This window comes from Eschrichtius robustus, chromosome 11 (assembly GCF_028021215.1).
Source record: "Eschrichtius robustus isolate mEscRob2 chromosome 11, mEscRob2.pri, whole genome shotgun sequence".
NCBI lineage: Eukaryota > Metazoa > Chordata > Mammalia > Artiodactyla > Eschrichtiidae > Eschrichtius > Eschrichtius robustus.
Window position 1 is genome coordinate 111,942,256 of NC_090834.1, and position 26,856 is coordinate 111,969,111.

Below are 26,856 nucleotides of genomic sequence, written 5' to 3' on the forward strand. Positions count from 1 at the left end.
AATGCTATTGTCTAATATATTATCCATATTCAGCTTCCTCCAATTGTCCCAATCATGTTTATTGCTCATTTAAAAAAACCCAGGATCCAATCGGGGAACCACAATGTGCATTTAGCTCGTCAGTCTCCCTTAATCTAGACCACTGCCCCAGTAGTGCTTTCTATTTTGTTTTATTGTTTCTTTTCCGTCCCTGACAATTTTGAAGAGTCAAGGCTGGCTTTTCACAGCAAGTCTCTTGATTTGGTTTGGGTGTTTTCCTTGTCCTTGCTTTTAGGTTACACATTGTGGGGCAGGATGATATACTACCCAGATGTCGCATCTTCATGCGTCATAGCAGGAGGCAACACGATGTCACTTTGTCCCTTTGTTGATGGTAAGTTTGATCGTGTGGTTCAGGTGGTATCTGCCAAAAGTCTCCATTTTTCCTTTCATGATTAACGAGTAAGCTGTGGAGTGATACTTTGAGACTGTAAATACACTGCTCGCAAATAACCCTCGGTCCAATTATCTAGCATTTAATGATGGCTCTTGCCTGAACCAAACGTCTTGATGCAAAAAGGGTGATCTTCTAACTTCCTCATCCTTTCAATATTTATTAGTTGGCATTTTTCTGTAAAGAATTTCCCTCTCTTACTTAATTTTTTGTCAGTATGGACTAATAGATTTTTTGGTCATTGAGTTACGATCCTGTACCGTCATTTACTTTTTTTTAAATTCCCATACTGTCCCATACTTGGCCAGTGGGAACCCCTCCAAACTGATTCTTTCTTTTCAAATAACATGTTCCCATCATTTTTGGAGAACATCCTTATTTTCTGCTCCAACCAGACATTGGAGGATTTGCTCCTTCCCTGGCCAAGGCCTAGAATCAGCCATGGTTGGCAGGAGATATTTGAGCATACTGGAAAGAACTGAGGTATTTCTAGCAATGTAAACTGCCCCAAAGGGTCGAAGTGAGGATTAAATGAATGAACATATAAACATTTTTATGCTTTTCTGAAATTTCCAAATTGAAGCTCATGAACAAGCATTACTTTATAAACAGGATACAAGTTTGTCTGAAATGTGAAAACGTGTACAGTATGTATGGCAGAGGCAGCATTGCAAACCAGTAGAAAAGGATGGCCTATTCCATCAACGATGGTCAGCCAGCTACTTATTCACAAGGGGAAAAAAATGAATTCCTACCCTAAGGGGACTAAAGGGTGAAATGTGAAAACAAAACCTGAAAAACTGCTGGTAGTGAATAGGTTCAAATGCTTCAGAGGGGAAATTGGGTAACATTTAGTAAAGTTGCACATATGCATATCCTACGCCTGGCGAGGCACAGGTTAAGTGCAGCTCCGGCGGAAACTGGCAACGGTAGGCATAGAGAAACTAGTTGCCCTCACAGGGGATGCATTACAGGAATGAAAATAGCAGTGCGCGTGTGTGCTGGCACAACGCTGCTAACTTAAATGCCCGCCCGTTATGAACGGATAAAGTGGGCTTTATTCCTACAATGCAGTGACAAACGCAGAAATAACCACAAGAACGTAATTAATATCACGGGGGAAAATAAAGTTGCACAAGCGTATTAAGATGCAGTTTGCGGGGAGGTATGGAATTAAATAGAGGGATAGGGGCACGCGGGCGGGCCGGCCCCTCTCCACCTGCGCTCCAGGACTTGGCGACCGTCCCACCTGCCCGGTCAGAGTCGGGGCGGCGCGGGCGCGGCGCGGGCGGGGGTAGCGCGCTTGCCCCCGTGCCAAGCACTCGCGGCTGCGCGGGCCTCCCTCTTGCGCAGGCGCGGCGGGGAGCTCCGCAGGCTGGGCGGGGCGAGGGCGTGGGCGGGGAGTGGGCGGGGCGTGGGCGGGGAGATCTGGGCGGGGCCTGACGCTGGGGCTCTGCGGTTCTGTCCCTGCAGGGCCTGGCGGGACGGGACGGGGCAACCCGGAAGGACACAAGCCGCGGCCGCCTGTCTCCCTCGGACAGAAAGACCCACTGTCCGGCCGGCCTTTTGCCCAGGCGACTGCAGCCAGGATGGGCCGGAAGGTGACCGTGGCCACCTGCGCGCTCAACCAGTGGGCCCTGGACTTCGAGGGCAATTTGCAAAGGATTTTAAAGAGTGAGTCTAGGGGCGGCGTGGGGCAGAGGGGCGAAGGTCCTTTCTGGCCGCCAGGCTTGCTGTGACGCACACGCAGCCTTGCTCTGGAGAAACTCGCAGCCGTTGGCGTGGGGACAGATAAGATAAGCTATCTTATGACCACGCCTGTGCCCGTAAGTGCCCGGGTCCTCCTCATGAATGGGGGTGTGGAGTGGGTTACACTGCCTGGGGACACGTGGTATGTACACGTGGTAAGAAAAGTCTGGCCGTGGAGGTGGAGATGGGAGGGCTGGGGTGAACCTGTCCTCAGATATCTTTGAGGTCGCCTGTGACATTTCTAGAGCTGAAACTTAGCCAAAGAGGGAAGTGGAATAGGGGTGAGGCCCCCCAGCTTAGAGACTAGGTGTGGTCGTTATGTGTGTGTGACGGGGGTCCCCATACAGTTGTCACTTGCACCAGCTCACCTTTGAAAGCGCATTGCACTGTTGACATCTACACCTGAAGTGGGGCTGCCCTGGGCAACCCTACAGGCTCGGCCACCTCAGACCGGCTGCCCTCAGCTGCTTACTGCAGCAGGGTTGCCAACCGCAGTAAAAACAGAATGATTCAGGTGAGGGCATCTTATCAGCCATGTGCCTCGGACCTTCATCCTTTTTGTTTTTTTTCAATCTCAACCTGCTTTCATCTCATCAGAGCTCAGAGCAAATCTAGCTGGAGTAAAGAGAGGCAGTCTCGGTGGCCAGAGCTGAGTCTCCACTTGGCCAGCCTTTCCTCCCCAGCCTGCTGTTCAAACCCAGAGGCAGCTGGTTCCTGCTGCTGGTGCCTCTGGGTCCTGCCTTCTCCCTACACAGGGTCTTCTGCATCTGCTGGTTAATAAACTACCAGTGTGTGACCCCCCCACCCCGCCCCTGCCCTCCTCCTCCTTGGTGCTGAGGGTCAGCCCTGCAGGCCCTGCCTGTGTCTCATTTCCTGCAGGTGTCAGCAGGGTCTGGGAGATGCCCTTTGGTTTTTTACGACACCTATGGCAGCAGAGGGTTGGATCTGCCTTTGGACCAGTTGTAGGTGCTGAAATTGCCCCTCTTTCTCTCTCTCTGTACATGTAGGTATTGAAATTGCCAAACACAAAGGAGCAAGATACAGGCTTGGACCAGAACTGGAAATATGGTGAGAGCAGAACACACAGACACCCCAGGGTGGGCAGGTAGAGGCGTCTATATCAGCTCCCCTCAGCCGAAAGGGCAAGGAAGGAGGCGGCGGGCATTGAGAACTGCGGACATGCAGGCCCATTTAGGAGACCATCAGAAGCCCGTGAGTGTGCTTGCTTGGCACCCTTGAACAAGAGCGGGCCCAGCAAGGCTGGGTGATCCCAGATTCCTATGTCGGGTAACACAGGAGCTCGTAGAGAGGCTGACATTTCCCAGTCCGGGGCTGATGTCAAAGCTGGCTGGACGTCTGGCAATGCATTGGTGTTTGGTATCACATGTGGCCTGGGAGGTAAGGAAGTGACAGTCTCTGAGGCAGGAGTCTGTCCTTGGAGAGGAAAGGACATCCCAGGTCTCGACCCCGTTTTCATCTAAGAATCAGGCTCTCCCCTTTATCAGAACCAGAGGCCGAGAGGAATGCTTTTCAAGGCATTAAGGATGGCAAAGACCGGTTTGGGGGTTTGTGTTCATGTGTGCAAAGTTTGCTCGGCGTTTGCAACGTCACTTCCGGGCCATGCGTAGTGGGAAGGACCTTGTGAAGATTTAAAAGTGGTTTACAGAGAATTTCCTGGTGGTCCAGTGGTTAGTACTTCACGCTGTCATTGCCGAGGGTCAGGGTTCCATCCCTGGTTGGGGAACTAAAATCCCACAAGCCATGCGGTGTGGAAATAAGATAAAATGAAGTGAAATAAGATAAAATAAAATAGTAAAATAAATAAAAGAAAATAAAATAGTACTTTACAAATTCTGTACATTTCGTTACTGGGACTCCCAGACTGAGAAATTACTCTCAACCCACTTCCCCTGTTAGGACCTCATCGAGCATTGTATTAGTTTTTTCTGGGGCTGCTGTAACAAAGTTTCACAAACTGGATGGTTTAAAACGGCAGGAATTTATTCTCTCACGGTTCAGGAGGCCCGAAGTCCAAAATCAAGGTGTCAGCAGGGCCCTACTTCCTCCAAGGCTCCAGGGGATGGTCCTTCCTGCCTCTTCAAGCTTCTGGTTCCCAGTTCTTTGTCTTGTGGCCGCACCCCTCCAGCCCCAGCCCCGTCTCTTCTCCATGGCTTTTCCTCCTTCTGTCTCATGTAAGGACACTTGTCACTGGATTTAGGGCCAGGGTCATCTCATCTCCAGATTCTTCACTTACATCTCTAAAGACACTTTTTCCAAATGAGGTCACATCCACAGGTTCTGGAGGTTAGGGCGTGGACACATCTTTCTGGGGGACACCATTCAGCCCACTACAAGCTTCAGTATCTATAGCAAGAAACTCAGGAGTAGCTGTGTGAGTGGCATTCGAATGATTATTCATGGTCCCTTTGCCTGAGGAATGTTTTTCTCTGGGTCCAGCTTTGTTTCTTTTGCATCCCTTTCTTGTAGATTAGTGGGATTTGGGCTACATTGAAGGTTAAAAAAACAAATCCAAGAGCAGACACTTTGTGACATGAGAGAGAATTTCTCGTTGTAACTGACAACTGTGAGAAGTGGGTGGGGCCCAGTCCATGAATTTCCAATAAAAAGCATCGTTTTTTGGGTTTTTTTTGTAGCAGTGATTCTAAGTCTGGCTGCACAATAGAATCTCCTGGGAGGCTTTATAAAGATACCAAGGCCTGGGCTGCACCCCTGCACGTTCTGACTCGCTAGGCCCCTAGGCCCCTGCCCCACCCCTGCCCCCGGGCCCACCCGGTGTGTCTCAGGGGCTCACTGTTCTGCTTCCTCCCTCTGCAGTGGCTACGGATGTTGGGATCATTATTACGAGTCGGACACCCTCCTGCATTCGCTCCAGGTCCTGGCTGCCCTTCTGGAGTCTCCAGTCACTCAGGATATCATCTGTGATGTGGGAATGTAAGTGCCGGCGTGAGCATGGGGAAAGGCAAGCTTGGAAAGAGGCAAGTTCAAGGGCGTCGTATGTCTGGAGCCATCCTAACGTCAGGGAGGTGGAATCTGCACATTTCAAAGATACAGAAGGCCTCTTGTAGAGAAGTGGAGTTTGTTCCTTCTCTAGCCCTGCAGGTACCTAACTCCCCCAGCGGAGGCAGCTCTTGGGAGATTTTTTTTGTGTGCTCTTCCAGATGCTACTGTGCATGTGGGAACACACTTTGCACAGCTGAGAGCACAGGGTCTCCCTTTCACATGTATAGCTCTTTCTTTACTTAATGGTAAGTCTTGGGATGGTTCCACATCACTCCATATCGACATGCTGACCATATGGTTCCAGAGGGTGTAGGTATATAAATGTAGCTTTCATAGCTGTAGGTTCCATAGGTGTAGGTTCCTCCATATGGTATAGGTCCATGTGGTATAGGTCCATAGGTGTATGTTCCATAGGTGTAGGTCCGTATAGTGTAGGGTCCACAGATGCAGGTTCCATAAGTGTAGATGTATATGGTGTAGGTGCCATAGCTGTAGGCCCACGTTGTCTACAGGCAGACCTTGGAGACCTTGCACGTTTGGTTCCAGACCACTGCAGTAAAGCCAAATATAGCAATAAAGTGAGTCACAAAGTTTTTGGTTTCCCACTGTATATAAAAGTTACATTTACATTATACTGTAGTCTATTAAGCGTGCAATATTATGTCTAAAAATATACGTACTTACGTTACTTAAAAAATACTTTATTGATAAAAAATGCTAACCATCATCTGAACCTTCAGGGAGTTGTAATCTTTTTCCTGGTGGAGAGTTTGAAATATTGCGAGAATTACCAAAATGTGACACAGAGACTGGAAGTGAGGAAAAGCTGTTGGAAAAATGGCGCCAATACACTTGCTCAATGCAGGGTTGCCACAGACCTTCAATTAAAAAAAAAAAAAATGCAATACCTGCAAAGCACAGTAAAGCAAAGTGCAATAAAATGAGGTCTGCGTGTAGGTCCATAGGGTATAGTTTCCACGGGTGCAGGTCACGTGGGTAGGGCTCTGGCCTAGGACTATTCTTGAGTGTGTCTGTGATGTGCTTTGTGTAACCAGAGCCCACTGGTGGGCCTTTATTTTGTTTCTGTTTGCATCCTTCCTTCTGTGTTACGTGGTGTGAACGTAGCCGAGTTTGCTTTCTTTTCCTCGGCCCTGCACGTGTTCTGCACTTCCTTTTCAACCCGCTGCGACATCTGTGTAGTAGGGTCTCTTTTAAGCAGTGAACAGATGAGATTTTTAACCCAGTTTGTTCGCATTTACTATCATTCTTGATACAGGGACCATGTTTGTTTCCTCTTTTGCTGCTGTGTGACAGAGTACCACAGATGCGACACACAGAACCACATAAATCTGTTGTCTTGTGGGTGTGGAGGTCAGAAGTCTGAAATGGGTCAGCAGGGCTGGGCTTCTGGAGGCTGTTGGGGGAGAACTGGTTTCCTTGGAAGAGCCCAGCTTGGAGGGCCGCATCCCTTGGCTCGCGGCCCCTCCCCTTCCCTCCATCTTCAAAGCCAGCGATCATATCACTGCAACCCCTGCTTCCACTGCCACGTGCCCTCCAACTGTCCCTCCTCCCTCACAGAAGGACCCTTGTGGTTATGATGAGGGCCCCAGAGAGTCCGGGATAATCTCCCATCTCAGGGTCTGTAACTTTGTTATATCGGCAAGGTACCCTTTGCCACATGAGGTGACATGCTCACACGTCCTAGGAATCGGGACGGGGACCTCATTGGGGGCCTTTACGCAGCCCACCACATGGACTGATTCTGGCCACTTTATTAAATGTCCTAGTCATCATGTTGTTTTCTTTTTTGTTTTTCCCGTTGTCTTTTGTGTGTTTTCTTTGTTCCACTTTCCTCTGTAGACCTTGAACTTGTAATCCGATTATAATTTTTCTGCTTTTTGCCCTCAAAGTGTTAACAATCATATTTAAAGATATTTTTCTTTGGAAATCCAGCATTTATCTGGATCTGTAAGCACAACTGAAGAAAACAACCGTCATACCATGATGTCATTGATATTCTCTGTCTGAAATTGTCTTTACAAATTATCCTCCAGGAGAAAGGTGCTGAGCCTCCTTCCTGCCCTGTTTTTGAAGGCGTGTTATCCTTAGCGCTGATCACAAAGGGCTAGCTCAAAATAAAGAAAACTTAAAGAAACAAAATAGAGAGAATCTTAAAACGCGCAATAACTTTTTTTAAAAAAAGATCTTATTTATTTGTTTTCATGATTTAGGAAGTTGAACTCTCTTGTTTGTTTTTTGGCCATTTGTGACACTTGTTCTTTAGCCTACAATTGAAGCGTCTGTGTCTAATTTATTTTAAGAGTTCTTTATATGTGAAAAATATCAACCCATTCCCACATATGATAAAAATACTTTTACTTGTATGTTGTTTGCTATTTAACTTTATGTTTTGAGCTTTCAATTTTCCTCGTAATGCTTTTTGTTTGTTTTTGTTTTTGTTCAAGAGGCTTACTCCAATTGGAAATCGGATATTCACTGAGGGTCTCTGTTTTGTTTAAAATATAAGTTTACCTCCTGCGTTGAACACATTTTTGTATAAATGTGAACACAGGCAGGTTTTGGTCTGGCCCGGGGAGGATTAGAAACCACAGCGGTGGGAGTCCTTGCTGGTGGCATCCGTGTGCCGTGGCCACAACTGGGGGCACCCCCACTTGCATCCCGTCCTTCAGTCCCTCTGGGAGGAGGAACCCAGAGTAGCGGGACTTAGCCAGTGCAAAGCGGGATTGGAAGCTGGCCACCTGACTTGATAGCCCACACTATTAATGGTTGGTTTTATTTCCTCTTGCATCACTGCTTTGTTTACTCATGTCCCAGGGCATTTATTTATTTGTCTTATTAGTTTTATCTGACAATCCATCGTCTTAGGTACCCCTTAAGGGCATCCTCCCCTGGTGCCTGATGGCTTCTGCCCTGAGCTCCTGCACTCTCACCCTGAGCTGGGCTCCAACACCTGGGCTCTGCCCAGCTCTGCCTTCTCTGACATCTCTGCCCAGCTCTGCCCAGCTGTGCCCCAGCTCTGCCCAACTCTTCCCAGCTCTGCCCCAGCTCTGCCCCATCTCTGCTCCAGCTCTGCCCCATTTCTGCCCAGTTCCGTCTAGCTCTGCCCCAGCTCTGCCCCATCTCTTCCCAGCTCTGCCCCATCTCTGCCCATCTCTGCCCCATTTCTGCCCAGCTCCACCTAGCTCTGCCCCAGCTCTGCCCCATTTCTGCTCAGTTCCGCCTAGCTCTGCCCCAGCTCTGCCCCAGCTCTGCTCCATCTCTGGCCAACTCTTCCCAGCTCTGCCCCAGCTCTGCCCAGCTCTGCCCAGCTCTGCCCCAAGCTCTGCCCCAGCTCTGCCCCATCTCTGCTCCAGCTCTGCCCCATTTCTGCCCAGCTCCACCTAGCTCTGCCCCAGCTCTGCCCCATTTCTGCTCAGTTCTGCCTAGCTCTGCCCCAGCTCTGCCCCGTCTTGGCCCAGCTCTGCCCCAGCCAGTGGCCAGCAGAGCACCCCAGCCTCTGGAGCTTTGGTCCCCTCCCCTGCAGAGGAGGAAGCTACCAGGTGGTCCGGGAGGAGATGTAAAACACAATGTCTATCCTGAAAAGGGTCCAGACAGAGGGGTGAGCAGATCTGCTCAGCGCCTACCACCCCCCACCCCAGCCCCGGCCCCTCGGACCCGTTGCCCCTGCCCTGCAGCCTGCATTCTGGGGAAGGGGTGTTCGGGTCAGGAGAGGTGCTGGGAGGGAGAATTGGGGAGGCACAGGGGCTAGTGCCTGAGGCCAGCAGGGGATGAAGAGGCGATGTGACAGCAGGGATGTGAGAAAAGGAGGGAGGGAGCCACTGGAAGGCCCGAGAAACTTCCAGGAGGAGGGGAAGAGCCCTGAGCAGGGAGGGACTTGGTGCTCTATTTAGAAGACTCTCTCCCATTTAGAGCCTACGCTGTGGCAGAAACACTTGGGTTTGTTGTTAACTTTGGTTTGAGAAAGCCACAGGGGAGCCTTCTGATTCTCATAAAGGACAGAGAAACTTCATTTCGAAACAGACACATAACTCTGCTCTTTGCCAACAAGTGTGTGCGTCCCCTCTCTCCGCAGGCCCATAATGCACCGAAACGTCCGCTACAACTGCAGGGTGATATTTCTCAACAGGTAGGTGACCGCCGGGAGCAGAGTGACCTGCCTGTCTCCCCTGAGCTCTAGGGGCCTGCGGGCACTCGTGCCAGTGCCCTGGGGCATGGTCCCCGGGGGCCATGTGCAGGGAGGCTTCTTCTGGACCTACCTTAGTGGGGGCTGGTGTACCAGGCAGGTGACTCAAGTGGCACTGCTCCTGGTCTCTGCCACCACTGACACCTTCAGCTATTAGAAAGAGAGAGACCACGGGGTGGGGTTTGGGGACACGTGGCCCCATTGCTGGGAGGTCAGTCCAGGGGGAGAGGCCTTGTCATGCCCCCTCGCAGACCCTGGACATCAGCTGCCCGCAAGTGCCCCCCTGCCGGGTCTTGGCTGCCCTGTCCCCGTCGACTGTCGGGGCGGACGGACCGGCGGCTGCTCCTTGTCATGGGGCGTGTTCATCTCGGGAGTGGCCTTGTCCCCCTGCCTGTAGGAAGATCCTGCTCATCAGACCCAAAATGGCCTTGGCCAATGAAGGCAACTACCGAGAGCTGCGCTGGTTTACCCCGTGGTCCAGGAGTCGGTGAGTCGCTGCCCGACGCGCAGGAGCTGGTTTGTGACCGCTTCTTGAATGCTTATGAAACATCTTCCTGTGCGTAGCTTGTGCAGGTCGTGGGGGAGATGGACGCGAATTCCGGGCGAAGTCCCTGCCCCACAGTGCCTGTCACTTAGATATGGCTGCTTTGACCCTGCTGGTTAATTTATAACCCACTTATCACAGACCACATGAAACTCTCAATCATCAGTCACCCGTCATCCGTCATTATACATCTGATCCTGTATATCAGGGTTTCCCAGCTCCAGCCCCGTTGCTTTGGGCTGGATCATTCTTGTCGTGGGGAGTCTGTCCTATGCACGGAAAGGTGTATAGCTGCATCCCTGGCCTCCACCTGATAGACACGTCCATTTGTGACAATTTAAAATGTCTCCAGACATTGCCAAGTGTCCCCTGGGGACAGAATCATCCCCAGTTGAGAACCCCTGCCCTATATTCTTCTTATAGTTATTCCTGTCTATTTATTGTTGCTGCTATTACAAATGGAATCTTTAACATGATATTTTTAAGTGGTTAATATTTTTATGTAGGAAAACTTGAGATTTTGTGTGTTGCTTTTGTAATTGGCCACCTTACTACGTTCTCTTATTGGGTCTAGTAGTTATTCTATTGATTTTCTTAGTTAGTGTTCTTTTTCAAGTAGAAATTATATAATAGAAAACTAACTTTACTTCTTTCTAATATTTACATCCCTCAGTTCATTTTCAAAACTACTTTTCTTGGCCAGCGTTTCTAGAACAATATTCTAGATCATTTCTAGAACAAATGTCTTTGATAACAGGCATTTTTGTCTTTTTCCCATTTCTTCTTAGCATATGTTGAGATGAACATGGTAAGTCTTTGCATGTCTTTATAAGCTCCAAATGGAGGTGGTATGTTAAACTTTGTTTCCATTTGCTAGTATCTATTCAGGATTTCCCTCTCTTATCTAAATTTATATGCCAGTGTTAGTTAAAATTTAAAAAGATTTTTTTTCTGTGCTCTGAATGCTTTAAATATTATAAAAGTCATGTAGTATCAAGTAGTAATATGACAAAAATTCTCTTTACAATTGGGAATGTTGTATCAAATAGTGTTCACTTTTACACTTTTTTAGTGAGGTATAAATAACATGCAATAAAATATGCAGATTTTAGGAGCTTTCTTTTTTGACAATTGTGTGCATTTGTGCAATCACACCCTGAAGAAGATAGAGCCATGTCCGTGGCACCCCTGCCCCTTTCCAGCTGATGCCCCCAAGGTTAGTCTTCTCCTTTCTTAGATTTCATACAAATGGAGTCACACCATGTACATTACTTTGTAACCGGTTTCTTTAGCTTAACATGATGCTTTTGAGATTCGTCCAGTGGTTTGTTCCTTTATCCATAGTACAAATAGTTTGCTCTTTTATATAATAATATGGGTTTGTAATTCATAAATAATTCTATAAGATTGATAACAAAAAAGAAATACGCAAACCCCCCCCCCCAATCTGCCCCGTCTCCGAGCCCTGCTCCCCATAGCTGTCCATTTCCATTTTCCATTTTTCTCCTTTCTCCTGTAGCCTCTGGGTTCCGCCTTGATATTTCTAACTCATGTGCAGACATTGCCATTTCGTGGCCTCCTGCTCTGGAAGGACAGGATTTGGCACACAGTTCAGCCCTCACCGTTAGTCTCTCTGACCTCCTCTTCCTAACATGGGCACTTCACAGTTTCCTGGTTAAGTTTGTTTAAAAAAACAAATATTCATCTGAGTGAATTTGATGATCTAATTGCCTTTATTCAATGATTCAGGAACTGGGCAGCCTCCCACTAGTAAATAGAAGGGGCTGTACACAATGGAAGGTTTTTATAGGCAGAAGGACAGGACAAGAAGGTATTAGCGAGAGAAAAGTTAGGATAGTTTCAGGCCAGGCCCTCCTCTTTGATACGGAGGGAACAGCAGGGTCTTTTTTTTTTTTAATTGATGTATAGTTGATTTACAATGGTGTGTTAATATCTGCTGTACAGCAAAGTGATTCAGTTATATGTATATATATATACATTTTTAAAATATTCTTTTCCATTATGGTTTATCACAGGCTATTGAATATAGTTCCCTGTGCTATATAGTAGGACCTTGTTGTTTATCCATTCTGTATGTAATAGTCTAATTTGCTAATCCCAAATCCCAATCCTTCCCTCCCCCTCCCCCCTCCCCCTTGGCAACCACAAGTCTGTTCTCTATGTCTGCAAGTCTGTTTCTGTTTTGTAGATAAAGTTCATTTGTGTCATATTTTAGATTCCACATATAAGTGATATCATATGGTATTTGTCTCTCTCTGTCTGACTTACTTCACTTAGTATGATCATCTCTAGGTCCATCCATGTTGTTGCAAATGGCATTATTTCGTTCTTTTTTAGGGCTGAGTAATACTCCATTGCATATATATACTACATCTTCTTTATCCATTCATCTGTCGATGGACATTTAGGTTGTTTCCATGTCTTGGCTCTTGTGAATAGTAACAGCAGGGTCTTCATCGTGCAGAGCCTGCCTCCCCAGTGTGATCAGGACATGTCAGACTGACTGTTCTTAAAGGTTGAAACTGCAGTTAAGTCTTGGTTTCCTGTCTTGGGGCAGATGACTCCATTTTGGGCTTGCTGTTTCTCTCTAACCAGTCACAGCTCAGTGTTTCACGATCGGCCAATATCTACGTTCACAACTGAGCTGCAGATTGTGTTCTGAATCCGTGTTTCTTCACTCATTTCTCCTGCCTGGAGTCGACCAGTGTCAAGTTCCTTTGCTTTCAATCTCTGTTCTCGCCCAACACTCCTCCCACAGACAGACAGGCACTTCCTGCCCCAGTCTGCTCATTTTCCCCCAGGCTGGCTGCACAGCCGGCAGCCCCTCCCTGTCACAGTTCTCTGGGACTTCTCTCCCCTCCTGGGTTTGCTCAGCCTCCTGGATGACTGTCTTCCCCTGTCAGTCACTCATTTGCTGGAACTCAGCATCCAGTAGCCTTCTACGATTCTGCCACCACCAGGCAATGAACTCAGTGCTGATACTGTCTACCTGGAGGTAGTGTCCGACCCCACAGGTTCAGGGCTCAGCCCCACTGAACTGCCCCCCACCCTACTTCAGATGCCAATCACAAGTCTGTTACTGTGGACACATCCATTCGTCCAACATGCAGCAAACCAAATGCTGAGATGCTGAGGTTTGCAGCTGTGCAGTCAGGCCACCCAAGATGGCTGCTCTCTTGGCTCTCTGTACATCCCTGCTGGACCAGTCCCCGCCTCACCTACACCCCACTCACCTGACTCACCTTCCCTCTTAGTCATAGAGCCTAATCAGTAAATGCCTACATACTTGCCCCCCAGCCCCAGCTAGTGACGACTGTTCTAATCTTTAGATCAGAACTATCTCCACTATGACAGTTTATCAAAGGGGCGGTAAGGGACGTGCCCCTTTGCTGGTTTCCCTGGTAACCGATGAGCCAACCTCCACGTTCTTGTAAAACAACTGGGCTACGTGAAGCTGGGAACGTATTCAATTAAAGAGAGGAAAAAAAGAAAGAAAAAAATAACTAAAGTGAGCTACATCAGTAAAGGCGGTTTACAAGCAGAGGGGTTTTAACAAGCTGTTCCCCAATCTGCTGCTCTGCAAGACAAGCTCAAGAATTCCTTTTAGCCATCAGCTTCTGTTAACTCTGTTAACTCTAGGGGGCATGGTTTCAGTCCCCCCGCCTTTTAATCATTCCTGAGTCTTGAGGAAAGGGGGCCATGACCGCTCTGGCTGCTTCCTACTGAAGAGGGATGTAGGCCTAACAAAGTTTTGAGGAATGAAACTGTTTCAAATTTGATTGCAAATACTCACAAATCCCCAGATTAGGCCAAGACTTTGGACTTAAGGATACAAGATGAACAGCAAGTAGAGAGTTATGACAAAAAGCGATATAAATCATAGCAAACACAAAACGATAATACCTAGTTTAACCAGTCCCTCAAACATAGACCTTATTCTTGCTGGGATCCATGAAAAGATATTTCTTAAGAGATCAAATCCAGCTTTTTGGGATGACATTCGTTGGAGCCAAGCTGCCTTTTGTCTGATTTTATCTAAATAGGTTTTAACTTCTGATGTGATATTAATACATACATAACAGGAACTATTGGCCACTACATACATGCCCCCTTTTTCTGTTAAAATATAATCTAAAGCAATTTTATCGTCTAGTAGCCTTCTGGCTAAAGAATCTAGAGCCCTCTGCTGGGAGGCTATGGCTTGAGCTGTCTCGTTTGCTGCTATTCCTAAAGTAAAAGATTTCATAGTTACAAGAGGAGACCTTGAGGACATAAGTTTGCAATTGGCAGCTAGCAGATACTGTTTTGAGGACAGCTAGTGGTGTCCTTGAGTCTGATACAGTTCAGAAAATTCAAGTTCTCAGTAATACTGGAGCATGTCTGAAACCACACCCACAATGGCCATCCAGCTCTATTTTGGATGCCTGAACCACAGTTACTCTATTTTGATTTTTGAATCTACTCTTTTCTTCAGTGGTTAAAGCAGATGTACAATGCATGTTTGATAGGCCACAAAACAGGTCATTCTGGTTAGTATAAAGTTTAAGTTAAATCATGTATAAGCCAGAATGACTTCCCCATACCTCAACATGTGAAAATTTCCTCCATCATTTTCCTCTTTTGATTGCAGATCTTTTGATAGAAAGCATTTATGATCAAAATATTTGTCCCTCGATGCCAGGGTGGTTGCTGCCTGCCATGGGTCCATCATATCACTCGGTGCTAGGCCAGCTTGATATAGATATAAACAAATATATATGCCTAGTTATCCACGTTGGGGAAACTAATCAGACTCAGTGAACAAGCACAGAAGTATGCTAGCAAGGAAACCTTTTATAGGCTATACATTTTATCAATTATACTGAATTGTCACGGAAACACTTTACATGTGCTTTTAGCAGTAGACTTAAAGCAAGCAGTGGTACATGTCACGAGTACTTATACTCTGTGACAACTTCACTAGAGAATTTTCTTTCCATCCGAACTTTGGGGGCAAAGGTATGGTTAGAAGTAAAACAATAACTTTAATGTTGATAGGGGAGACAAATATTTGGTAAACAGTAAATTGAATTAGTAGAATGGGTCTGGTCCAGATTCTTGGGTCAGCTGTCTACCACTGCTGTCTTCTTCTCATCCTGGGGTGGGTGTTGTTTGGGTCAGCAGTCCTTTCTGTAGACCAGTCTGATGCAGAGACCCCTCGTAAGTGGGAAATATGAACTCGAGTCAGTTCCCTTGTTTCACTGTGCTTGAGCTACTTACGAATACCTGATAAGGGTCCTTTCATCTAAGCTGGAGAGAGAGTCCTTCAAATGATGACTTTTTTAGTATGTATAATCCCTGGTTGCAGGTCATGGGGCCTCTGATTTTCATCCAAGGAGAGATTCCTGTGATCAGCTTCTGAAACAAGCTTCCCTCTTCCACTGGTAACCACTAGTTTGTTCTCTATATCTGTGAGTCTGTTTCTTTTTTGTTATATTCACTAGTTTGTTTTATTTTTTAGATTCCACATATAAGTGATATCATACAGTGTTTATCTTTCTCTATGTGACTTACTTCACTAAGCATAATGCCCTTCAAGTCCATCCACAATGTTGCAAATGGCAAAATTTCATTCTTTTTTATGGCTGAGTAGTAGTCCATTGTGTATATGTATCACATCTTCTTTATCCATTCATCTACTGATGGACACAGGTTGCTTCCATGTCTTGGCTACTGTAAATGTGCTGCTATGAACATTGGGGTGCATTTAACTTTTCAAATTATATCTTTGTTTTCTTCAGATATATGCCCAATATTGGGATTGCTGGATCATATGGTAGCTCTATTTTTAGTTTTTTGAGGAACATCCATACTGTTTTCCACAGTGGCTGTAGCAATTTACATTCCCACCAACAGTACCCAAGGGTTCCCTATCTGTTCTGTTCTTTGATGCACCTAATATGTTTTCATATCTTCAAATGTTTTAATTTTTCAAATTATTTTCTTAGTTTTGAGCTCGCTTTTTATCTTCTACTGTCTGATTACCCTTGCAATCTTGCATTGGCTTCTGTTGTCTCTAATTCTATGCCAGTATAGATCTCTAGTTCACTTTTCTTTTTCTCCATTTCTAATGTTGAAATGTTGAATCCTTTCAGACCATCACTCATTTAATGATGCCTGTAGAAAGGGTGACAGTGGATATTGAGCTGGAACCAGAAGCTTTCATTTTGGTACAGTTAAAAAACAAAACAGAGTTTTTACCCTTCGGGAGTTGTGCCAAAATGGTGACGATAAAATGGTTATGTCACTGTGTCCCTGCTTTAGTTATTGAGTCCATCACAGCTTCAAGATGCTATTTCAGGCTTTTGTAGGAAAACAGAAAAAAAGGCCCAGTTCTTGACTGCAGAGAACTTAAGAATCTAGGTTCATTTTCATTAGATTCTTAGGTGGATGCCCCAAATCTGAGCCCAGCAAGACGGGGGTGTTGGGGGGCGGGGGTGTCGAGGGGGCTCTTGTAGCTCCCAGGGGGCCAGAAAAGACTTGAAATCGTCATGGCCAGAAGTGGTTTCTCGGCGGAAACATGCTGCTAGGGTTTCTCCAGGGGATGTTTGCTGAGGAAGAAGAACATCCCATCAGAGGAGCTATGCAGAGCAGGAGGAGTTCAGGTGTGGAGGCAGCTGGAAAGATGGGTCGGGCCAACGTGAAGCCAGCTTGGAATGACTCACTGCCGATCCGGAGGGTTTATTGTTGATACTTTGGCTCGTTAATGAATTGTGCGAACCTCATGAGCCATCCGCTAGGTGTAGGTTGGTTTTGGAGCAGGGGGTGGGGAGGAGCAAAGGTGAACCTGCATCGTTCCCTGGCGGGCTTGCCTGCGTCTGCTTCTGAATTGATCTTCGTGCAAATTGAGGGGAGAGGCGAGGGTGAAGGGAGAAACCTTGGGGCATCTCTTCCCTGTAAAACAAACTGTGATGCAGTAACATCGCCATCAACAAGCCTACCGACGGTGAACTGAGCGCTCATTATGGGATGCCAAGGCAGCTCGGGGGGTCAGAGGACGTCTACAGTCTCTGTTCCCTTGACTAGTGAGGGAGAAACAGCATTGTCCTCTCCATTTCTCTGCTTTTAAAATGTACTTAAGGAAAAGCCGCTAAAATCTCCCAGAAGGTTCTTGTGAATTCTAAGAAAGCAAAAAGAAATCTAGTTAATCAAATGTCTTAATGGTGCATCTGGTAACAGCCTATTTGAGGTCAGATTTGGAAACCGTCTATTGTTCAAGTTCTACCTTTTAGTGTAGACCGTGGGATGGCTTGTACTAAAGTTGTGTATTAAACTCTGTCCAGCTCATACAATTTGGAACGTTGTTTTATTACTTCAGCGATGATATCGGTTTCTCACCGTATGTTGGGTCCATGCAGTGTGATCATTTTGATTCAGGAACTTTGATCAGGAATTCCACCTGGATTTCTCCGTGGGGAAATATGACTTCTTTTCAGATAATCCCCGTGACGTGCCTCTCAGATGCCGTGCATGAAAGTGTTAACGCGAGTTCGTGTGCCCGATGCACAGTGAGGCCAAACAAACTGAAATGTCAGAGTTGGGAGCAGAGAAAGGTTTTTTGCAGGGCCATGCAAGGAGACGAGGTGGCTCAGGCCCTGAGAAGCCTCAAGCTCCCCGAAGGGTTTTGGCGAAGCATGTTTCAAGGCCAGGAGAGGAGGGTCTTGCAGGGTACGTGATCAGCTTGTGCACAATTCTCTGACTGGCTGACGGTGAGGCAGCAGGTCGGTGTCACAGGGGTTAATGTGATCAGTCCTTAGGCTCCAGGAGGCCTGGGGCTATGTGTTCACGGTCATCGAGGAGTTCTTCCGTTTGGTGCTGGTGGTGGGGGGGGGTGTTCACATCTGTAAAACAACTCAGGAAATGTGCATCAAGTACTGTTATCTAGGTACTTCAGAGGGGAGCTAAGGCAGAGGCTGTGGGGGAAGGCCTGTCCCAGGAAGGCCCCCATGGTGTCCTGGTCAGTTACAAAAGTGTGGGGAAGCCAGGCCAATGGTAGGAGAGCACCAAGCATCTCGCTGTCATGCGGCCTGGGAGCCTCATCGAGTCGCCGTATGCTTTCCTTTTTACCTTAAATTGACAGTTCCTTTGCCAGCTCATCAGTTCCAAGCTCTCATTTTGAGTTTCGCTTTACGTTTGGGTGCCGTTCTGCATATTTCCCGAGATGGTCCTCCTCACATCTGTGGTGGTTTACTTTCCAGGCAAACAGAGGACTATTTTCTCCCCCGGATGATACAGGACCTGACAAAGCAGGTGAGTGAGTCTCGGAGAAGAAAACCCGTTCTCGGTCAGACGTCACTCTGGGGGGGACCGTGCGGGCAGGACCCTTCGGGTCAAAGTAACGGGCATCACCATGGCCCGTGTAAGGAGCACAAACAAAGGGGTGATGTCTGTAACAAGTGGGGAGGGTCCCGGGAGCATGGGGGTGGGGGGTGGTGGGCGTCTCCTTTCCCCTGTGTGATGCCTGTCCTGTTCCTGCCCTCTCCTCTCCTCTGGCTCACACAGCGGGGTAGAGGGCTCAGGAGAGCCTGGGGGAGGGGGCTCCTGCCCCACCTCGGCCGGCCGGCTGTTCCCTGCTGGGCTGGGGCTCGGGCTTAGGGACTGCCCAAGAAGCCGAGTTTGGAGGGTTTCTAGTTATAAAACTCATGAAGGACTTTCCTTGGCTGCCTGTTCATTCTGTGAAAACTCAGCATCAGAAATCTGTCTTGTCTTGGCTTGTCTTGTCTTTTGCACCTGGCTGGCCAGGCCTGAAGAGCTTTGACTTTGCAGCCTTATCTGGGGGCCTCGACCATCCCCTTCGTCCTGGAAGCTGCTGAGGTGGGACAGCTGGGACCCGGTGCTGTCCACTTCCTGCGGGGCGTTGAGAGCCAGGGGCACAGAGGGGGTGTTTCGGGGGGGCCTGATTTCTTTGGCTCCTGCTTGAGTTTCCATTCTGGTTGCCAAGTGTATCAGTTTGTTCAGGCCACCATAACCAAGCACCACAGCCTGGGTGGCTTAAACAACAGACATTCACTGTCTCCAGTCCTGGAGGCTGGAATCCGAGGTCCAGGTGTGGGCAGGGCTGGTCCTCCTGAGGCCTCTCTCCTCGGCGGGTAGATGGCCGTCTCCTCCCTGTGTCCTCACGGGGTCGTCCCTCTGTGTGTGTCTGTGTGCTTTTCTCCTCTTCTTATAAGGACACCAGTCCTATGGGATTAGGGCCCACCCTAGTGACCTCATTTTACCTTCATCACCTCTTTAAAGACCCCAATCCCCAAACACAGCCACATCTGAGGTGCTGGGGCTTAGGGCTTCCGCATATGAATTTGGGGGACACAGTTTAGCCCATGACACCCGATTCTCTGCACCCCTCACTGTTGCACTCAAGGTGGCTCACGGGGACACACTGAACCTCCCCAGTGGAGCAGGTTGGCAGGGACGCATCTGGACCTCGGGGATGGATCTGGGGAGGGGGTGGGGCAGGAGTCCCCTTCTCCCCGATCCCACCAGCCCCCAGACCCATTTCCTCTTTATGCCAGGGGTCTCCGCCTGCCTCTCACTTCCCTGGCCCTTGGGCCAAGATCACCTCTGTTCCGGAGCCAGATTAAGTCACTGGCACCGGTTCTGATCCCTAAGAGAGGATGTCCGAGGGGCCAGCTTGGGTTGGTGCCCCCCGCAGGCAGTCAGGGGTGGGCACAGCTGAGGTTGGGGACAGGGGCTCTCAGCCAGGTCTGGTCGCCTCCCATGTGACCTGGAAACTTTTCTGACCGTGAATTGCAGCAATGGGAACAATTTAAGTTCATCGTGATCCAGAACACTGTGTGTGTGTGTGTGTGTGTGTGTGTGTGTGTGTGTAACAAATTTCAGCAGCAATCCCCCTGCTGCGAGAAATCCTCCATTTCATTCTTCTAGGACCCTTTGCTATCCTAAAAAACATACCAAGTGACCCCCCCTAAACCAATCTGGGGGCCGCCTGCAGGTGGAAGGATGCTGCTTGTTGTCACTGGTTGAGAGCAAGTTGCAGAAACTGGCCCTGGGTGCGAGTGGATTAAAGTTCAGGGGAGTTTTCAAGAAACAGGGCAAAGCCAGCCCCGTAACTGCTGTAACCTGGATAATTCAGGTCGGGGACCCGTCACTGAGACCCCCCCTGCATGCTTTGTTTATCACCCTATTGCCCCGAGCCCTGGTCTTGTCACAGGAAGATGGGGTCAGGATTCCAGCCCTACCCCTGTGGTAAGGAATGCGAGGCACCCATTGCAGGGTGTGCAGTGGTCCCGGGACGGCCAGCTCGGGGTCCTGGGTGAGGGCTGTGTCCGTGGCAGGAAGCATCAGAACAGAAAACACCAGGCCTGCCCCTCGGTTCTTGCCCTTGGTCATAAAGGGAGTTGAACTCACTAACACACACGTCAGGGGACGCAACCAAGAGTGCTGGGATGTGGTCCAGGCCCGCGGGGATGATTTCTTGGCTGAGTGAAATGGCAGCGCAGCTGAAACTTGGTCCCCGAGAGAGGAGGCCAAGGTGGGCCCCACGCCCGGGTGACCCTGTCAGCACTTGCTCACGTCAGTGACTGCTCAGACCTGTGTGGCAGCCTCGGGGGCAGCTCCGTCCCTGCCCTGGAAGCTCCCACCCCTCAGGGGTCACGAACGTAGCTCCTAGAGACACAGGGACCTGCGTCCCGCCCCAGCCCTGCCGTTCAGGAGCTGGGTGACCCGTTGGCTGGCGTGAACTTTGGAAGAGCTCAGTCCGTTCGTTTCTGACATGGGGATGGGACCCCAGGGAGCACGGATGACGTCAAAAGAGCATCCAGCGGACGCTGACACTGCTGGCCATCTGGGCCCGTGGAAACTTCAGGGACCGAGTCACAATTAGTTGCAGCCACAATCAAGCTCGTGGCAGCTCAGAGCTCGGCTCCCAGGTGTGACTGAGGCCCTTGGGTCAGCGGAGGAGATGTCTGCTGGCCCCTGGGCTGGGAATGCTCCGGGTCGAGGAAGGATTCATTAGCACTTGAAACGAAACCGTGGCCTTCATGCAAGTCTCATGCGTGACATCTGGCGTCCTGGTTCAGTACATGGCCCAGACGGGATGGCCAAGGGGTCTCAAGCGCTCTGGTCTCCCGACCCAGGAGACCGTGCCCTTTGGGGACGCTGTCCTCTCCACCCGGGACACCTGCATCGGGAGTGAGGTCTGCGAGGAGCTCTGGACACCCCGCAGGTCAGCCTTGCCCTCCGCGCCGTCCATCCCATCCTCGCTGGGCCCCGGAGGGCGGGGGGTTTGCAGCCTTCCTGGCGTCATGGCCTGGTCTGCGAGGAGCTCTGGGCACCCCGCAGGTCAGCCTTGCCCTCCGCGCCGTCCATCCCATCCTCGCTGGGCCCCGGAGGGCGGGGGGTTTGCAGCCTAACTGGCGTCACGGCCTGGGGCCGGGGAGACGCCCTGGGAGCTGCGGGGCTGGGAGGGTGGGTTGGGGACACCGGTCTCTTTCCTTTGCCCTCCTCTGCCCACAGCCCACACGTGGACATGGGCCTGGACGGCGTGGAGATCTTCACCAACGCCTCAGGCAGCCACCACGTGCTGCGCAAAGCCCACGCCAGGGTGGACCTGGTGACCATGGCCACCACCAAGGTAGGTGGCGGCGGGGATGCTGGAGCGTGTCTGTCTCACACTTGCGACCCCGGCGCCCAGCGCTGGGCGGGGCCTGAGCGTGAGGGCGCTCGGTGCCTCTGGTTATAGCCGCAGCCGTCGGTGTGCGTGACTCCGTTTCCCGGGCCCCACTTGCCTGACCTCACTTAACCCTCAAAACCGCCCTACGGGCCAGGTGCTGTTGACACCTCTGCTCTTTGGAGCAGGACACTCGGCACGTGGCGGTCAGGCGGCCCCTGGGCTCACACCCCAGCCATCCGGTTCCTGGGCTCTTGACCGTCATACTGGTCTCAGGACAAGTGACGTGGTGACCGGGAACCAGGATGCCCGTTGGCACCACAGCAAGGCACGGGGAACGCCCACGAGTTTGCCCCTCTTGCTGGCAGCGTGACACCAGGGGCCGCGTTTGCTCTTTCCTGGGACGGAATCTCGGCTTCGTGGCCTGGGGGGTTTGTCTTCTCTGAAGCTGCATCTCTCCTCCTGTCTGGTGGAGGTGACAGCGCCTGCCTTGAAGGGTAGTTGGGAGGCGAGAATGGATGATTCGTGTGATGCCTGGTACCTTGGAAGGCCGAGAGCATCATAGCTGCGGGCATTCCCTGGAGGCGCACATTTTCTTGCTGGGGTGGGGGGCTAATTACGACACAGTCGCGGGGGGGTCTGAAGCTTCATGCGTTTGGGCCAGAAGAGGGTGAAGGTGACGGACCACAGTCGACCATTGCTGTCCCCTGCATTTTCCAGAACGGCGGGATATACTTGCTGGCCAATCAGAAGGGCTGTGACGGGGACCGGCTGTACTACGACGGCTGTGCCCTGATAGCCATGAACGGCAGCATCTTTGCCCAGGGATCCCAGTTCTCTCTGGACGACGTGGTATGAACCAGCCCGCGTGCGATGGCGGGAGGGTCTCTGGTTCAGGGGCTGTGTTCTCTGGTCTCCCCCATGACGGGGGGGGGGGGTCTGACATGGCCCCCGTGGTGGGTCCTGCTGGTTTTGATTGCTCCCTCTTCACCTCCTTGGTGGGGGAGGGGTTCTCACCCCGAGGTTACGGGGACCGCCCGCACAGCACGCTGGACGGATGGGATCCCCGGCAGTTTATCAGCCCCACGTGCCCTGCAGGGTCCCCCCCGAGGCTGCACTTGGAGCCGAGGGAGAGGCCAGGAGCTGCAGGAGGGGCGGGCTTTGTAGTGACAAGGGGTGACCCCTGGTTCCCGGGAGGACGTGATGGGCTTGTTTGAAGAATCCCACAGCCGGGGCTGGCGGGGAACTGGAGCCAGTCCTCGGGAATGAGAAGACACCACGCCTGGTCCCCGTGATGAGAGCGGAGCCCGTCCGTGGGGACGGAGCCAGGAGGGGGCTTGCAGGTGGGCCATTAGGGGGTTTTCCCCAGAGGTCAAGGCAGCACACGTTCCCTGTGGGCCCTGCCCCGCGGGTTCTGGAAGCAGCATTGGAGACCCCCCACCCTCCTCGTTCTGGGGGGCACCCCGGTCTCACTGGGCTGATGACCAGCTGGGGGCACGGGGGGCACGTCCCCCCAACGGGGTCGTAACCTCACTGGAGCCACAAATATGAAAACTGCACACCCTCTGCTTCTGAAAACACATACTAACGTGGGTGCAGAGCTTTCCCATGTGATTGGACATTAGTTTCCTTTACAGAGAGTAAGACGAGATGAAAAGGTGCTTGTAGAGTATTGTGTGGCTCTCCCTGTTGGTTTTTTTTTTTTTTTTTAAGCACCCAAGAAGGAAAATGGCTGTTACTGCCAGAAAAATGGGAATAGATTCCAATTCTGCAGACACAACACAACGTAACTTTCAGTGCTGCCGGGAAGGGTCACTTTTACTGGCCTCAGATGGTCAGTATGGGCTTCATATGGCATCGCCCATCTTGTCTTTGGATCCAACTTGGGTTTTTTTAGAAACGTGTTGGAAATGCTCATTCACAGAGGCAAGTGGTAGCAAAAAAAAAAAGTCTCTGGGGATTGCTCTGCCGGAGTAAGGCAAGCGGTGTCACAGAATAAGGAAGTCTACAGGACCCTCTGTTGTAACTTCTGTTGCTTCACCTCCTTGGCGTCCACGCAGACGAGGTGATGTTTCATGCCTTCCGCAGTCTCCTTGGGGCTGTTGGCAAGGAATTGGTTATGAAACCAAACTTCGGTTTCAAAATGGACCGAGGAATGGAACTTTGAAAAGAATCCCATGGTGTTTTCTCGCCCGGAGGGAAGCCCGAGGTTTGGCAGTCTGGGCGCCGGCAGCGGGAACGCTCCGTCTCCCTGCAAAAGTTCTCCTGATCGTGGTCCCCCAGACCTTGCTTTCCAAGTGGCTGCGTCCCCAAAGGCGTCCTCTTGTTCAGTATTAACCATGTTAAAGACGGAAGGGCTTTGGAGGGGAAGATGAAGTCCATGCAGACGGCTAGGTGTTCATCTGCTCCAAACATGCTTTAGTGCAGGTCGGTTTGGCCAAAACACTCAGCCAAACATCAGAGCCACAGGCACCTGGTGGCAGGATTGACTGGCAGGTGGGTTGGGGGGTCACCTGCTCCAGGATGAGCAGGTGTGCAGGTCACTGCAGGTTCTGGACCCCGTCCAGGCCCCCCCAGGAACCCCCATTTCAGCAAGCACACAGGTGATGCTTCGCCATACAGAAACCTGGGGACCATTGTCTCCCACCCCCTGGAGGGGGCTTTTGAGCCAGAATTCTCTGATTTTGCCTGAGCGTTCGGGATGGAGGTGCCATCACTGCCCTGGGGCCAGGGCAGTGCCCTTCTGTTCTGCCATCTCCTCCGTGGTCAGCTGACCTTCTCGAGGGCACATGCTTCTCACAGCCTCGATCGAGCATTTGTGCAAAGCTAACCTAGTTCTGGGGAAAGGGGACTGGAGCCTCCTTCTCAGGAAGGGTTCACTCCTCTGGCGTCTTCTCACTTTCTGTGGCTTTGTCAAGGCAGCCTGGCGGCTTCAGTGACCCATCACTTGGGAAATGACAGGAGAACCGAAGGACGCGGCAGCTCCTTTTTCTCTGTCTCTTCATGGGCGTTTCCAGCTTGGGTTAGGCCCACTGTTGACACAGGTAGCTGTCCCCAGCCCAGCGGCAGGAGCGGGGGCCCAGCCACCCTGTGTCCCCCAGTGGTGCCCAGAAGCAGTTCTTGCTGTCCTGCACCTGTGTGTATGAGACAATGTCCTCATAATATAATTTGATGAGTGTTTTTTTTCTCCATAAGGGAAGGAATAACGTCTATGAGTTAAAACTTTTCCCTTTTCTGTAATTTGTTGCAAGTGGCAGAACCCCCATCTCATCTGGATTCAAAGGCAATGAAGCATCACCTCCTAGAACACAGGAAGCACGTCCAGGCCAGGACCCCGACGTGATGACTGCCGGGGCTCTGGCTCCACCCCTCTGTCACTCTCCATCTGGGCCTTCCTCTGTGTGGGTTTCATTTTCAGTTGCCTCTTGGTCACAGGATGGCTGCAGGAGCTCCAGCCATGCCATCTTCATGCAGCCCCATTCAAAGGCAGAAAAGGGGCCGTTGCTCCTCATGTGTCTTTTTAAGAAGCTTTCTCAGAAGCCCCAGCAGACATTTATTGACAGGATTGTGTCCTGTGCTGTGATTAACGAATCACCGGCAATTCAATGGAAGTTCTCGTGGCAACGACAAGAGGAAAGGGCTTTGGGTCGGCAGCACCACTGGCTGTCCCCTCTCCCTGGACCCCCAGTCCCTGCCTTAGAAGGCATAACTCATCGGGTGCCATTTGGCACACCTATGAAAACAAATTAGACGTGTGAGTGAAAAAAACAAAACAGGAAATCACGATTTCTCTTTGAAACTCCCTTCTCCAGGAAGTCCTCACTGCCACGTTGGATTTGGAGGACGTCAGAAGCTACAGGGCAGAGATTTCATCTCGAAACCTGGCGGTAAGTGCTCATAGACACACACATGGGATGCGCATCAAAGACCCAGAATTTTTTTTAATAACAGCTTTATTGAGATGTCATTCCCTTACCACACAATTCACTGATTTCGGCACGTTTCAGTGGTTTTTAGTTTATTCGTGGAGTCAAGCAGCGTCACCACAATCAGTGTCAAAACATTCTTATCACCCAAAAGAAACCCGGACCCATGAGCTGCTACTCCCCGTTCACCTCCCCCAGGGCCCCCGGCAACCATCAGTCTGCATTGTCTCTATGGATTTGCCAATTCTGGACGTTTCATAGAAATGGAATCATATCACATGTGGCCTTTTGCGTCTGACTTTTTTCACTGAGAATAATGTTTTGTGGTTCATCCATGCTGTAGCGTGTGTTAGTGCTTTATTCCTTTTTATGGCTGAATAATATTCCACTGATGGATAGACCACGTGCTGTTTTGTCCATTCATCTGTCAATGCACGTCTGGACCATTTCCGCTCTGTCTGTGATGAATCGTGCTGCTGTGGACATATGCCCGGGTGTCTGTGTGGACGTGTCTGCGTGTCCTTTGTTATGTACCTGGGGACTGCAGGGTCCTGTGGTGGCTCCCTGTTTAACTGTAAGAGGCCCTGCCAGACTGTCCTCAGCCACTGCTCTATCTCACATCCCCCCAGCGCTGTGCAAGGGCTCTGGGTTCCCCACATCCCTGCCAGCGTTTGCTACATCCACCTCTGTTCTGGCCGTCCTGGTGGCCGTGAAGGGTCCCCAGTGGGGTTCTGAGCTGTGTTCCCCCCCACTGGCTGCAGTCATCCCAGGGGCCTGTACGGGTACCAGCGCTGAGGGGGTGTCCTTCCCAGGCTAGCAAGGTGAGCCCCTACCCCCGCGTGAAGGTGGACTTCTCCCTGTCCTGCCACGAGGACCTGCTGGAGCCTCTCTCTGAGCCTGTTGAGTGGAAATACCACAGTCCCGCCGAGGAGATCAGGTGGGGCCCTTGGGATGCTGGAGGGGGGTCCTGTTGTCCCCCGGGCACCCCCCCATCCCCTGCTGCACCGCCAGGTGGCGCTGCGGGGCCAGCGTGTCCTGGTCTCCAGAGCCTGCACTTGACGCTGCAGCCGGACCCCCTGGCCCATGCCCAGCCCTGCCGCTCCTTGCCCTGGGCCCTTGGGCACAGAGATGCTGTTCTTGCCTTCCTGTGCCATTTCACAACGGGGCCAATGATAGCACCTGCCCCCTGGGGCTGTTTTGAGATTTCAAATGAGATCATTCACGCGAAGTGCTTAAAACAGAGACCCGGGCGTCGTGCTGGTGGCTCTCACGGGCGCTGCGCCCACCTTG

At 50.6% G+C, this 26,856-nt stretch overlaps 1 protein-coding gene across 2 annotated transcripts in view; it reads left to right on the forward strand.

The window, feature by feature from the left end:
• The first annotated feature begins 1,894 nt into the window (after positions 1 to 1,894).
• Positions 1,895 to 26,856, forward strand: part of NADSYN1 (NAD synthetase 1) — a 32,874-nt gene continuing 7,912 nt past the window's right edge. For both annotated transcript variants that reach the window (XM_068554668.1, XM_068554667.1), the window contains exons 1-11: positions 1,895 to 2,107; positions 3,190 to 3,250; positions 5,018 to 5,134; positions 9,297 to 9,350; positions 9,805 to 9,894; positions 18,210 to 18,261; positions 21,108 to 21,196; positions 21,487 to 21,604; positions 22,361 to 22,492; positions 25,453 to 25,527; positions 26,379 to 26,503. In XM_068554668.1, the coding sequence (XP_068410769.1) occupies positions 2,023 to 2,107; positions 3,190 to 3,250; positions 5,018 to 5,134; positions 9,297 to 9,350; positions 9,805 to 9,894; positions 18,210 to 18,261; positions 21,108 to 21,196; positions 21,487 to 21,604; positions 22,361 to 22,492; positions 25,453 to 25,527; positions 26,379 to 26,503 (998 nt within the window). In that variant the 5' untranslated portion in view covers positions 1,895 to 2,022. The remainder of the gene's footprint in view (positions 2,108 to 3,189; positions 3,251 to 5,017; positions 5,135 to 9,296; positions 9,351 to 9,804; positions 9,895 to 18,209; positions 18,262 to 21,107; positions 21,197 to 21,486; positions 21,605 to 22,360; positions 22,493 to 25,452; positions 25,528 to 26,378; positions 26,504 to 26,856) is intronic.